General features: G+C 42.8%; 1 protein-coding gene across 3 annotated transcripts in view; it reads right to left on the bottom strand.

Annotated features, from left to right (window-relative positions):
- The window catches only part of fxr2 (FMR1 autosomal homolog 2), a 30,499-nt gene extending 18,404 nt beyond the window's left edge, over positions 1-12,095 (bottom strand). For all 3 annotated transcript variants that reach the window (XM_083788599.1, XM_083788600.1, XM_083788601.1), the window contains exons 1-3: positions 11,346-12,095; positions 8,208-8,260; positions 6,141-6,234 (exon numbers count right to left, since the gene is read on the bottom strand). In XM_083788599.1, the coding sequence (XP_083644725.1) occupies positions 6,141-6,234; positions 8,208-8,260; positions 11,346-11,396 (198 nt within the window). In that variant the 5' untranslated portion in view covers positions 11,397-12,095. The remainder of the gene's footprint in view (positions 1-6,140; positions 6,235-8,207; positions 8,261-11,345) is intronic.
- Between the last annotated feature and the right edge of the window lie 2,822 nt (positions 12,096-14,917).

Raw genomic sequence — 14,917 nt, 5'->3', positions numbered from 1 at the left:
AATGGAAGAGAACAGTGAGGCTATGTGCGTCCAGAAAGCTGCTCGGTTTGTGCGGACAAACCATTAGTAGAGCAGAACAGAGAAAACACCTGCTTGGGGTTCCTGGGATGTAAAGAAACAATGCATAGATGGGTTAACAATCTGTTTAATTAACTGACAAGTAAAGGCCGTTTCAGACGGGGCCGAGTGACGCATGGATCTGAGCGACGTGTCTGCACACGAGGGATGCGTAGCGTAAAAGAAAGGAGAAAGAAAAGCTCACCACAATCCATAGGCCGTGTGGTGAGGTCCCTTTTCGTTCAGGTCCGTTCCCACGGAAGGGGGACTACACAATTTTTTCTCCATAAAAGAGATTTATAGGTAGAAAGTACAAATAAAAAAGTTCTACTCGTCCCGCCCTGCAGTTATTTTATAATCCGCGAATTAAAACGGGACTATTTCTTACAAGGCGTAATCATATGTGCAAGGGGAGTGGTGTTGTTTTGGTCACGTGGACCAATCGCGTAGCAGCTTTATTCCCTTCCCATAATAATATTAGAGCAATGGCGGCCACCAGTTCAACCAGCCAAGAGGGGAAAAATAAACCAAAACAGCGGGGAAAAGTGCGTAAAAGTGAATCAAAGGACTCTAACGAGGACGCTGTGTTTCACGCCACGTGTTACTGTCGCTTTATTTGTAAAAGACGATTGTGTTTGGCCGAGAAACGCTGCACACAGACGGTGCAGGGGAAAGAAGGAGAACGCTGCCTCAGACAGTCACGTCTGAAACCCCCCGAAAGAAATTTCGGTCTCGGACAGGTTTGCCCGTCCCTTCTGCTGGCCATGTCCTTCCAGCCATCTGCATCATTTGTGGACAAATATATTACTGTTGGTGGAAAACGGAAGCAGCTTTCACAAGCAGAAACAGTGTCTGTCAGGTAAGCGACCACCCTCCCTCCCTCTCTCTCTCTCTCTCTCTCACACACACACACACACGTCACACACACACACGTTAACATTGGACTGGAAAATGCATGCCAGTTTTGGACTGTGAAATATTGATTATGACGATAACTGTGCTACCGGTATTTACATACAGACCTATCATTTTCCCATTAGATCAGAGGTCTTTGATGTGCTGTGTTTGAGGCCAAGGCTTTGTGGGATCACTGTTGAATATGTTGAATATCATGTCTTTTTGGGTAAGGAAGTTTGCAGATAGAAAGGCGGTGGTCTTGTGATGTAGTGCATTTATATATTATTATATTATATTATACTTATCATTGATAAAAGTGTTTATCTACAGAACAGAGACTGAAACACTGCTGATTGAATTACTACATTATTAGGAATGCATGGAGGTCAAGGGGGCAGGTCACTGTTATTTACAGCCCCCCACCCAACACACACACACACACACACACACACGTACAGAGAGAGAGGGAGCATTTTCTTTTATTGCCTTGATCTCCTTGCCCCCCCCCCCCCCCCCTTCACCTATTTCTTTCTTGTAATAACCATATAATGGATAGAAGATACAAAAACAAATTTCACCTACATTTTGAATTGTAAATGTGTGATACTATATATATACTCTGTATTTTGGCTGTCTTTAGATACAATGTTGACAGCAGACACCTTTGCACATGTTAAGTATTGTTTTGTCTGTGTGTGTGTGTGTGTGTGTTTTCAGAAATTAACAACCCTTTGCTGCCAGCTACAACATATTCTGCGAACGAGTCATCCTGAAAATGAACCAACTAAGGAAGAAGTTCATAGACATTGTTAAGAAGAATGAGGATATTGATGCTTCAGACTACAGGTAACTGTGTCCTTGACAGTTCAGTAAACAAAAAAGAACCTCTTTCATACTGAAAAGTTTCAATTTTATTGATTTATTCGCTCACAAGAAAGGCTATGACACTATGTTTAAATTAATTTGTTTCTCATTGTGAAAAAAATCCCTTTATTTATACATTTGTGCCCGTCTTTTTCTATATTTTCATTTTGCAGGCAGGATAAACTGAAAAGGCGGTTGGCCCGTGATTTCCCCCAGCTGCAACACGCAACATCTCTGAACTAGTTTTTGTTGAAACATTATCAGCAGATACACTGTTAGACAGGCTATCCATCAGACACGACCACAACCGAGTCAACCGAGGTAAGCCAAGCTGAAAGTGACAATGAACACACATCTGGACAAACTACAGAGCACACAAGGACACTGTATAGTGCAGGACTGATATTGAACTTGTAAATGAAACTCCCGGTATGAAATGCCCTTGGCCTCCCACAGCAGAGGATTTGAATGTTTCTGAAGCAAAATCTGTTGTGCCAGTTGAACTATTCAATGTAATTTCCTGGATTATAGGTGCAACAGAGGAACCAACACTAGACTGTTATGTTGATATTCCTGAAGATGTGAACCTAAAAGTTTTATCTGTTTGTCAATACATTGTGCATCTAAAGGTCGGAAGCAGACGCCTAAGTCACTGTGTCTTGGTCTAACTGTTCGCCATTTAACAGGTTCATCCAATGTTCTGTCACTACTGAATAGATTAGGACACTGTGCTTCATGGAACACAGTTGTCAGTCTAGACACTAGCCTAGCTCAACTACAACTTCTAGAGGGCAGAGACAAAATTCCTAAGGGGTTCTCAAAGAAGGCACCTACCATACTGGTGTGGGATAACATTGATTTTGGGGAGGAGACACTGTCAGGTTGTGGAACTACTCACCATACAAATGGCATTATGCTACAAAGTTCTGTTGTTGAAACAATGTCTAGACCAGACAGACAGCCACTGCCGAAGTCAGTTTACACATTGAAAGCACCTCCTACCTTCAACACAATCCACAGTCTAAAAGACAAGGGCCACAGAACTTGTTTCAGGATGCAAGGTACAAATCATTCTGTACGGCATCATCAGCTTTGCCAGAACTGTCCATTCCCCCAACAAGTGATGCTCTCCACCAACATTGCAAAAGGGCAAACTACCAAGCAGCAGTGATGAGACGTTCTCTGACTAGTAGGATGTGTGCTCCTTCACCCATTGGCAGTGGATGGGGCATGGAGGATGGGGAGTTAAAAGTAACATGGCTGACTAGAAATCCTGCCCCTGATAGTGTGTTGCAGGTAGTCCACTGTAATTGTAAAAAAGCAAATGTGAGACTGAAAGATGTTCATGTATGTCTGCAAAACTGTCTTGCACTGATTTATGTCACTGCCAGGACTGTGAAAATGTGTCAAAGGAAACAGAAGAAAGAGGTACATGGGATGATGACTGATGAAAGTGATAGGGATGAGTAACCCAACATGTTACCATGTAGGCCTACTACTTGTTTTGTTCAAGAATTATTAAGGTGTTAAAGAATTGCCACACTGCCTACATCCATTTAAATGCAATGCATAAATGCAAACAGCACAGACTACTTACACAGCCAACAGAAGGTTTTTATTGTGATGCATTTGTATGCTATTTTGTATTTTCATATATTTCCTTGGGGGGGGGGGGGGGGGGGGTTGGATGTACAAATGACAGATGCTGTGACACTTTGCGGAACTTGTAAATAAATAAATGTTTCATACCATATGTTGTAATAATTCTGACCTCTAGTACTTTAGTCTTTAGTCTTGTCCATTTCTTTGCATTATTCCAATTTAGGGGGCGTGGTAACATTTTGATAGATTTTCTGCCATGTTGGTCCAAGGTGCCCTGATTTTCTTTTCTACCTTTCATTACACATTAGGTTGAGACATTTTCTATGTATGAAACATAAGCTCTTGGCACAATTTACTGTGTAGGTTTCATTGTAGCCTACTGTGTGGCAAACACTTAAGTTGAAGCATATTCTTTAACAAATATGCTACATTTCATGATATAAATTCACATATGAGTAAACTAAAGGCACCAATACTTATGTCAGATGTTATGTATATGCATTTGACATTTGAGAAAAAAAATTTGTTGCCAAAAACACATTTTACAAGCAAAAACAGCAGCACACGATTTTCGTTTTTTGGTTATAAACTGTTTATACATTTATGGCTATAAAAAAAAAACAGCAGGTTTTTATGAGTAGAACTTTTTACCCAAAGTCTAGAAGGGTATTATCTATGAAAAAATGCATTGAATGCGTAGTTCGCTTGACATGGGAACGAAACTCATTTTCTAAGCACTTTTTCATGGGTCCCAACACGGCCTACCAGTTCTAGTCTCCTGCACAAACGAGCATGCGCGCGACAATTTCACGGGACCACACTTGCTTGCGTCAACGGCCCTCAACTTCTCAGCACGTCCAAAATAATTGCCCGCCTCTGATTAAACGAATTACCAAGGCGCGTCAGTCTCTTCCCATCTGAAACGGTGTTAAGGCTGGACAAATGTATGACTCTCTTTTCCACCAACAGAGACTATATCCATAAATATCATCTGCAGGGGTGAAAATAGCTCTCAGAACTGTGAGCTGGAGTGACAATTAAATCAAGATTGTACCGCTTTTTCAAGAACATCATGCAGGGCTCCAGCGTGCGACTTAATAGGTCGCATATGATACTTAATTTCTTAACGTGCGAGTTCAAATTTAACAAGGTCGCACAGGTGCGACTTGCTGGAAGGATAAGTGGAGGGGAAAAAAAACCATCCCGCAGTGCTTGCCCGTTCCATTGATAAAAACATTGGACGTTCGCCTGACGCCCAGTGTTCAAAGAACGATCGTTCACGAAAACCCACCAATAAGCCATTCAGACTTGGATGGTCAGAGCGGCGTGATTACATACAAAGTCAATGCAAAGACGAGAATTGCGCAAACGGGCGCAGCGCGACCTGCCGCGGTACAAACTGGACAAACCGAGGCGAATATATATTCAGGTCTAAACGCAGCTTATCTGACACAAATTAACTAATCTTTCTCAGCTGTACAATTTCACTGGAGCGCAGCGCGCATATCTAACTGCATGATGATCAGTCATGATCTACACAGACAGCCGACTCCCGACCGTAGACTGTAAGCTCCCGACCCAAACAATGAGTGAGGAGGTAAACTTGTTGTTTGATTAAACATATAATGTGCCACGAAAAATAGCTTCCAAAGCTTGTTATGTTTGCATCGAGGAGGTAGCCTGTGTCCACTCCATACATGATCGGCCAACAAAAGACATTAATCTCCCTCCCAGTGAGTGAAGAGCACTGATGCCTGATTTATTCTTCGTCGTACAAAGTGTGTGCTGAAAATGGCTGATCTACAAGCTCACAACGCGTCGCGTCCAGCTTGTAGATCAGCTATTTTCAGCACGTGGAGATATGCAGGCTCTGAGAGCATTCAGAAACTTTTGCCTTCACAATAAAAGTATGCAGCTTTCACAAGTTGGCCAACTTGGCCCATGAAGACAAGGAAAAGGATTAAGAATTCGGTGGCATTTCACATTGCAAAAGATTTTTTCCAAAATGTAAAAATATTATAATAAGGAATTAATTTGGATAATGGTAATGGAATATTGTACAAATTGTCACTTTATTAATCCCAAAGGTTTGGACTGCATTTAATTTTCAACACAAAACCTTAAACTGACTTTCTGTGTGTGGAATATAAATATTGCCTTTATTGACTGAGTGACTATGTTGGGTTCAAACCATCTACAGTGTTTTGAAGTATAACCAGGTAGGTTGCTGTTTTTTTACACAGTGACCTTTGTAGGGGGTTTTATGATTCAAACCTTTAATGGTGGAAACCACTACAAAAATAAATGGCGCCCCATGTGGGGGCATGATAAGATCATGTATTAGTACCACGCTATACAAAGAAAAAAATGGTGCTACCTAATTTCTGGTGGCGCTACCAAATGAAAAGGTAGGTGACACCAGTGCTACCTGTGAAAAAGTTAGTCTGGAGCCCTGACATCATGTCTAATTATGTGTCAAAACGAGAGCTGCTGTTAAACCTTTGTCAAGGCATTTAGTTGCTGCACTGGCAGAGGTTAGGATTATTAGGCGTGTGTGTGCGCGCGCGCGCAGTGATGAGACCGGACGCATCACAAAGACATTAACCTCTATTAATGTTCTGAAATATTAGTCAAATAAATCTCAAAGCCAAGTGAGTTTACAATTTTACAGCCGTTGCACATGTAATAAGTGAGGTGGGCTGGGCTGCGACATGAATTACCTCCACTTCCTCTCCCTCGCCAATGTCCTTGTGGTAGTCTGCTGGGGGAGGCAGCCGCACATCACTGAAAGGCAGCTGTCTCTCTGGCTGCCAGCTGAATGAAAGACAAACATAGAAAGAGTCAGACAACATGCATAACAGACCTCAAAACGTCATAATTAAATTGGTTCATTGGCTTTGACAGTTCATTAGGTTTTCACTTTTCAGCATTGCTGGACTGCATGGCCACCCTTCAGATTACATAAGACACTCAGTGAGAACCCAAGAGAATTCTAGAGCGTTTGGAGTTTGCCGCCTGACATTCAAAAGCAGCGCGGGGTATAAATAAGTGACTTCCGTGACCAAATGAACATCCATCATCTTCAGAGCTAGGTTGAGGCGATTCATCTGACATCTACATTGATGACTCCATGATGAACTCTCCTCAAGCTGAGACATTTACCTATACACTCGATGCCCAAGCACTGCCAACATCGGCCGTTTTACACATTAATTGCTTATGGCGGAATATTCTGTCATATAAATCCAACCGTGAGCTGCTTCTGATGGAATTCTCGTTCATTAAAGCTTTTAACGATATAAAACGGGATCACTGTAATCCATTTCATTTTTTGCTTGGCCATGCCTTCTTCAGCGATCCTAGACGCGACACACCAAAGCCTACACGGGTTGTGCAGTCGATGCGCTGTGATTGGACAGTCGCTGTGATTAACAGCCTAACCCTAACCTCAGTAAAACTATACCTAAACCTAACACTAACCTTAACCTCAAGAAAACTATACCTAACCCTAACCTGGTTATAAACACAACCCGTGTAGGAATTAGTATGTAGCATCCTAGACATGTTTCACGCATGCGCACAGCCATTCAGGGGAGATAGTGCTTTTTTTTTTTTTTAAGATATTTTTTGTGGCTTACGCCTTTATTGATTTTTTAAGGGATAGAAAGTAGGCTGACAGGAAACGGGAGAGAGATGGGGGGATGACATGCGGTAAAGGCCGTGTCGGGTCCGGGAGTCGAACCCGCGGCACACCGCGACTGGATCACCAGTCCGGTGCCCAGACCATTACGCTATGGCCTGGGCCGGAGATAGTGCTTTTGCGGCTGCCTATAACTGCACCTGATTTACCTGTATATTGATTTCCTGCTCTGTGCCATTGTATGCTCCGTTTTATATTTTATAGTCTCTTTTCATTGTTTTATATTGCTATGCTCTACTGTCTTGTTTTACTCTGTTCAGCACTTTGGTCAGCTTTGGCTGTTGTAAATGTGCTATACAAATAAAGTTTGATTTGATTCACTTCCTTGTTTACGGCCCGACTAAAATGTCTCTTATCTCTAAATCTACGTTGCACTCCATGGTTTTGATCGCAACGACAATGTTCAGTCCTCATTACTAACTTAATCAAGGGATATTAATGTTTCTAAAGAGACAGGCTTTAGTTTAGACATAATATTGGTCAGACTGTCATTAATCCCAGTGCGAAATAGTAATGGAAGAATTCAGTCAAATCTGCCCATCTGCTTGGCAATCTAGCGCCTTTATTCTGAAACATTCTCCGGCAGTAAGACAGTTAAAAGGGGGGCATCTTCCATGCAGTATCTTACACAAATGGCACATCTCCATGTGGTCAGGCACAGAGAGGGGGGAGGTGGAATAGAAGAACCATCCCGAGAATGGCGGGGGCCACTGTCCTGCCCACCCGCCCTGCATGCATACCTCGGGGGACTATTTTTAGGGACAACCAGGCTGAGCCCAGTAGATAAAGCGGAACAGGGGTTGCTATCATGGTGTGTGTGTGTGTGTGTGTGGGGGGGGGGGGGGGGGGGTACACTAGTAGGACAGGAGATGGGATAGGGGCAAAATAGGAGGTAAAAACCTGTTAAGAGAGTTGTGTCGACAGCTGTGCTAAAAGAGGGGGATTTCTTTGGCTGGTGAGGACAAGACCGGGCTAACATAGGAGACATGAGGACTCAATGCAACACCCAATAACTAGGGGTTAAGCTGCTTATGGTTAGCGAGCATACCACCGATTGATTTGATGACAGTTTGAAAAGTAAACTTACTTGTTTTCAAATACTATCGTGAGTGAGTCTTCGTGCACATCCTTGATATAGCCCTGAAACGAGACGAGAGCAATGTTAAGCCAACAAATAGACAAATTTGAACAATACTATAATGACAGAAAAGGAAGCATCAGCATTAATTTACAGCCCGCTGCCTTGGATAGCTCCAGTTATTATCAAAACAATCAAGCTTGTGAGCTGCACTACACTGTCTGACACTTCCATTGCTGCTGGAAAAAAAAGCATCTAGGGCAATTTCCAAAGCTATCACGTCACTGACACTTTTTTCTCTGGCTGTTAGTGACGAGGAAGTGCTCAGACTCCTCCCGACAGCACTGGAAAATAAATCACACTCATTTAACAAGAGTAAAATGTATGAGCTTGCCGTGTGGTCGGTGGCAGAGCTGTTACGTGCAAGTGATGTGTATATGAGGCCACGTGCATCAAGCCACAAACGAAAGGGAGAGCTCACTTGGCCTAATATTATTTATAAATATATATGATGCGACAACTTTTACCAAAGAGAGTGAGAGATCCTCCAAATTGGTCCATTAGGGCACTCCACAAATCACGCTGTGCTATAAACTTCCAACAACACCCACAGTAATGAATGGCGGGGGTTCTGAAGTAGAGGTAGCAGGGGGGCATGCAGAGTGACGCTGCCTTATATGGGACCTTGGGAGAGGTCGGGGCAGTCGGGTGCAAGTGCAAGAATGAGCACTGTATCCGTGATAATTGTATTTACTTGAAAGGGAGAGTTTATTATTTTTTTGTGGAAAGCCGACTAGGGTTTCGGCCAGGTGCAGGGAGTGTAATCTCCATTTACAAATGTCACAGCACTGGTATTTCCACATAAAACAACCAGTAGAACTCAAAGTGGTATTATCCGAGAACAGCTCCACTCCTGTTCTATGAATGGCCATCTTGGGGACAAATTGACTATGGGACTGTCAGTCAAGCTGGAGGGTTTTCAGACAGCCAGCAGAAAAGAACCGCAGAGAGCCGGCTCAACAGAAAACACAGGAGCATCCTCCGCTGGTTTCCAGCGCTTGCGCAAGGACACAGTCGGGTGTGTGGGTTACGTCAGGGAAGGGATCGCTTCAGTGTAGTACTACCATGTCAAAGGGCAGGAAAACCATCCTTTGGGCATGCGATTGGTGTGGGGGGCAGGAAAGTTGAGTGGCCACTGTCGGACTACAAATGATGCCACTATCAGACACCGACAGCCTGTGTGGCCACATACAGGGTCCATGTGGAGAATAGACCACTATGTGATGCGTGTAGTATTATATTAGTTTATACATGTGGAGATCACCTTAAATCAAGTTAAACAGCATACTTACAAGGGCAAGTAAATGAAGATTCTAAGCAAATAGTGCTCACAATCACTGCAATCCATAAACCCTCAACTGAATTCTCATCTAGCCTCTCTTCAGCTTGCTTGCTTGCTTGCATACATGTGTATAGTGTACTGCTGCCAAAGGGCAGGCTATAAACAGGGCTGGGGCACCGTTTTCCTGACAGGTGCATAATCACTCACACAGGTTCATAATGACCATGTTGACTCATAAATACATTTCAATGCCCTCTCTGACTGATTTGCTAGGATGTAAAAACAAATGAGCTGGGTAAAAAAAGCACCTCTGAAATACAATTCCGCCTACACAAAACTCACAATCGGTTAAACAATACTTTATCAATATAATTTGACATTTATAATGCCACCAACGGTTAGAATCCATATATAAAACGGGAGATATGAGATCATTTGACCACATGTCGTGAACCCTAGTGTCCCTATACTGGCGGCAAACCCAGGGAGCTTGTAAACTATTTTTGACTAGGACATTTGGTGTTGAGGGAAAGCAGTAGAATACATAGTTACCAGTCAATTAATTAGGTATAAGGCTGCTAATGTGGTTAAGTAAAAAGAGTTTAATGGAAAGTGACCATTCATGCCAAACCCCGACTGTCACACAGTTAAACAGAACGACAGGTGAGGCGGCATGTGGGGAGTAAATATAGGCTCATCTCTAAACCGCCATGTGCTCGGGGCAGGGAGTCAGTTGACCTAATGCAGGCCCGAGGAGGACAGGAAAGTGACAAATAGCATAGCGTGACATGCAATGTAAAGGTGTTTTTGGATCAAGGGGGGGGTGATACTGCAAAAGTTAAGAGGCAGGATAAAAGCTGATAAACTGTGAGGAGGATGCTGACCGGCAACGTTTGCAGTTGCTGAGGCTCACCGACCTCAGGACACCTGCTCCGTTATGTCCCATTTGGTTTAAGATTGAATCTGTTGTTCTACATGCCCAAAAGTCAAAACAGTGGCAACCATTTCCAAGAAGTGGTAGAAGAAAAACAACCACCCAGTGCCTTTTAATATAATAAATGAGGAGCATTGCAAGTGAGGAAGAGCCATGTCATCATTACTAGATTGAAAAACAAGCACGGACAGCAATGATGACTGCAATACCACGTGACTCAATATGAAACTGGACTACTTTCCCTAGAAGACAATAAAGAACTGAAAGCTACACACATACACAAGTACCCCAGCGTATCTTTCTCATAGCACCCCGAACGACATTTGATAAACAGAACTGAGAACTCTGGCAAAAAATAAATAATGGGCCAATCTTTATTAAACACACTGTAGCTGTAGCATGGTTGCTTTAGATGTTGCATCCTGTGACACTTTACATGCAAGATCTGGACAACTATGATTAGCGAGCTAGCTATTGTTTTAAAAGCTTACATCACACACTCGCAAACCAAGCAAGCAAAAACCCTGAATACTGATAACTGATGCCTGCCATTCCAAATCTACGAAAATCTGTTTTCTTTGGAGGAGGTGGTGGTGGAGGATAATTACACTGACATTCTGAAAACGTTCAAATATAGGCCATGCATGATGACAAGTGGAGCTAGCTTGAAAGCTATCATGAGCTATCATGAGCTAGCAACCCACCCCACAATGGCCAAGCAAGCCCATCCTGGTTAGTTTGGATCGGCCCCACGCTAACATTAGCCAAGTGGACGCTAAACCTTTAACTAGTCTGCCTTGGTTGAAACTTTTAACAGCTCTGCGGCCACTCAACGGGGGGGTTCCTGATCTTTAAGCCACTCTGTGTGTACCTTGTAGAAGGCCCCGTTGGAGCCGCGAACCTCCACGGCCAGCCCGTCCATGGCTGTCGGCAACTCCCCGCGGCTGAGCGTGTCTGAAGCCGCGACGACTGCGATCGGTTCCGGTGCCACCCCCAGCTTCACCGGCCCGTCGCCGCCGCTCTCCGGTCGCTTGTGGATTTCCAGTGTTACGGGTGGCGGGGGAGACAGACAGACGGAGGGAGAGAGAGAGGAGGGGAGAGGGAGGGAGAGAGAGGGGGCAGAGAGGTGAAGGGGTTGGGGAGAGAGATGGGTGTGATGATGGTGTGATGATGAACCGATAGCGAGGCAGAACGTTGTCACCGACGGCCGGGTCGCCGAGCAAAGCCTGCGTTAGTGGTGCGTGTCTCCGGGGTTTTGCTGGGTCGTGAAGCTTCGACGAGGAGGAGGAGAGGGAGGCGAAGCGAGCTAACGATGCTACGACGGAGGGATAACGAGAGGCTATCAACACCTTGTGACTCCGTCAGTGTGCGGAGAGGAGGAGATGCTAGCCTAGCTGGCTAATAGAAAGGTAGCTGGTTGCGTTTGGTAAACAGGCGCAGTCGCTGGAAAATTGCAACAACAACAAAAAGTCGCCGCTGGGGGATCGGTTCTTCTTTTGTCCGTTATGCTATTTGCGGCAGAGCGTCCTCCCGTGGGGGGGAAAAAATACCCTGTTTGTGGTGCACTATTGCCCCGGCAACTCCTTACTCCAGCCGCCCGTCCCCTCAAACGCACGCCGATAGAGTGAATCAGAGAGGTACTGAATGACCTGGGAGACCCCACCCCTCAACAGCACAACACCCGCCCAACCTCAAACGTGGACATGTTATTGGTCCGTAGCTTCGACAGTCAATTGCAGCATCCATTAATTGGTTTAATAAATAAGGGCCGGCCTATACATTTGACCAATGGAACAACCGTAATCTCATTTTGACTTAATCTATTGGTTTTATTTGCTGACTGTTATCCTCTCTCAGATTAAATGCCTCCCATGTCCAATTTTGCGCACTCATTGATGAGTGAGGACCAGTGTGAAAAACTACTCTGCATGTTTTACATTATGTCATAGAAAGTATTACATAACATCTCATGCATTACTACTACTAATAAACAAATGCACCAACAAATAATTTTCACAAAATTGCATCTCACAGTGGAATTTCACGGTAGGCTGTGAGAGTTTTTTTTGTAAATTTAGTTTCTGTCATAATTTTTGGGTTTGCTCATTTCAGTTTTAGTGATTGTTTACAAAAAGTTAGTGGTTTTATGTTTATTGCAATACTATTTGTCAATCCAGAATTACAATACAAACAACATTTGGTGAAGGCAATTTACTCTGAGTAGACATTCTAGTCTCAATAAACATAATATGCGCTAAATTCCAAAGCCTCCTTTTTACTATAATTATGTTAATACATTTGACCAAATTGACAGACTATAACTAGTCTATTGGTGATTGTAGCAGTAACAACTGAAACATATGTCCATTTTTATTTTGCAATTTGTCTTATTTTTCTTTAGGTTTTCTGAGCTCAATTACACCCAAAACACTTTAACATTCAGTAGATTTTCTGTGGTCTGGGGTTTTCTGGCTCAGTCAAGTGCTCTGATTTTCCTGCTGTTTGTGATATCACAGCCTGCAAATCACATATATGTCAATGGAATATGCCAGCAGATGTCACTATTTTCACTGTTTTGCCTGTTTTCATTGCAGCTTCCAAACCCAAGAGATGTGAGAGGTGGAGAAAACTGTGGTAGGGTAAAAAGAAGGCTGAGAATGTGTTATGTATTTTCACTATTTATTTCTATACATTATGAACAGTACAAAAAATGTAATTACTTTGTGTGCTGCTATAATAGGCTACATCACCACTTATCAGCCTTGTATGTTTTATATTAATAATCTAAATCTTCAAAGTAGATATATAGTAGAAAATAAACCTGTGAAATAATTGTATTAGAGGAAAAAGTACATTTGTCTCTGATATGAGATGTAGGCCTATGAATACTTGAGTTGAAGTAAATATACTTAGATACTTATCATGCTTTCAAATTTCAAGTTTCCACAAAATTCCACCATTGTAAAGTAGTGAGGTAACTGTGAAGAGCAAACAGTAATATCTGTGCAGAATATAGGCAGGGTATAATAGCTGTATGAAAACAGCTGTGTGAAGAAGAGAGGGCATGATGGGTCAGAGGTCAGCATTAGTAGTGTTACAAACTGGATGACATTTCTTAAACTCTTAGCTGCTAAAACCCACAGCTCCCCAACCCAAATTAACACCAGCAGCAACCTGCCACGGAAATTACTCTGACCACCCACCCGTGTACTACCTCAGAAAATATTTGGCTCTCCAAGTACCACCATAATAACTGATGTTAAAATACCTAAAATAAAAAATACCTGCCCTTTTTGTTCCATTCCTAAGCCAATAATGCTGCTGCTCTGACAAAACTCTGTCTAATCACTAATCAGCACAACTAATGATATTTCTAACATGATTAATCCGTTCTCAAATCTTCTATTAACGGCTAGGTGTGCTGTCATGCTCATTTCAGCACGACTGGAGAGCTTATTTCAATTGCTTCCTCAGAACTACTACCTGTAGCAATATAAATATTTCATTCCACTTTTGTCTTTTTTCCCCTTTTTTGGGGTGACTCCTCTGAGTACCACCAGAGGAGGGCTCAAGTACCACCAGTGGTACTAGTGGTTGGGAACCTCTGATATAAACCACCCAGACAAATGTTCTCAGCAGGCAGGTGTCGTTGTTACACCACTACAGCTGTTACTATTCTGTTGATACTGCAGGCCAAAGTGTTTCTCTCCTTTTTTCTTTACTGATGAATAACACTACTTGAGCCAGGAGCCCGAGCCAGGATCCGACAGTGTGGGTCCCTCCATGAGGTCCACACAAGGCAGGAGAATATCTTCTGCTATTTTTAAAATTCTAAAACATACTGAACTGAATCTTTTCTTCTCAGGCTTGAAAAAGAAAAGGTATTCAACTTCAAATTACTTTAGTTTACTTTCAGACGTTGCTTTATGCAGTAGATAACAACATTCACAAACACAGCAACAATATACAGATACCCTCATCTGGAGATAAAGCTAAACGGGTGACCTGTTGTGAGCTTGTAGATCAGCTATTTTCAGCAAAGAGATTTGGTATAGAAGGAGGAAAAAGAGGGGACAAGGTACAGACTCTGGGGGACCCCGGTCAACTAATCGTATAAGTATTATTAAGTGTTTAAGTTGTTTTCAATGTTTTAATGGCTGTTTTAATGTTTAGACCACATCGTCCACATAGTATGCCTGCCATGAGGCATCAGATTTGACCTCCCAACTCATCAAATACTGCCTCTTGGTCAAAGGTAACACCTTGAGATTATGTTGCAGTTACATAAATCGTTTAAGGAACACTTCACTTTTATTCCTTATTAATTGCATTTTGCATTCAATGGGGCTTTACACTGTGTTTACACTATACCAATATGTTGCATGATTTGGTAATTAAGTGATCAAAAGGTAAAAGCATTCTTGGCATACAGTCAGAGTGGTA

This window comes from Protomyctophum parallelum, assembly GCF_964188405.1.
Source record: "Protomyctophum parallelum genome assembly, chromosome: 18".
Classification (NCBI taxonomy): Eukaryota; Metazoa; Chordata; class Actinopteri; order Myctophiformes; family Myctophidae; genus Protomyctophum; species Protomyctophum parallelum.
This window is presented reverse-complemented; position numbering and strand designations above follow the sequence as displayed.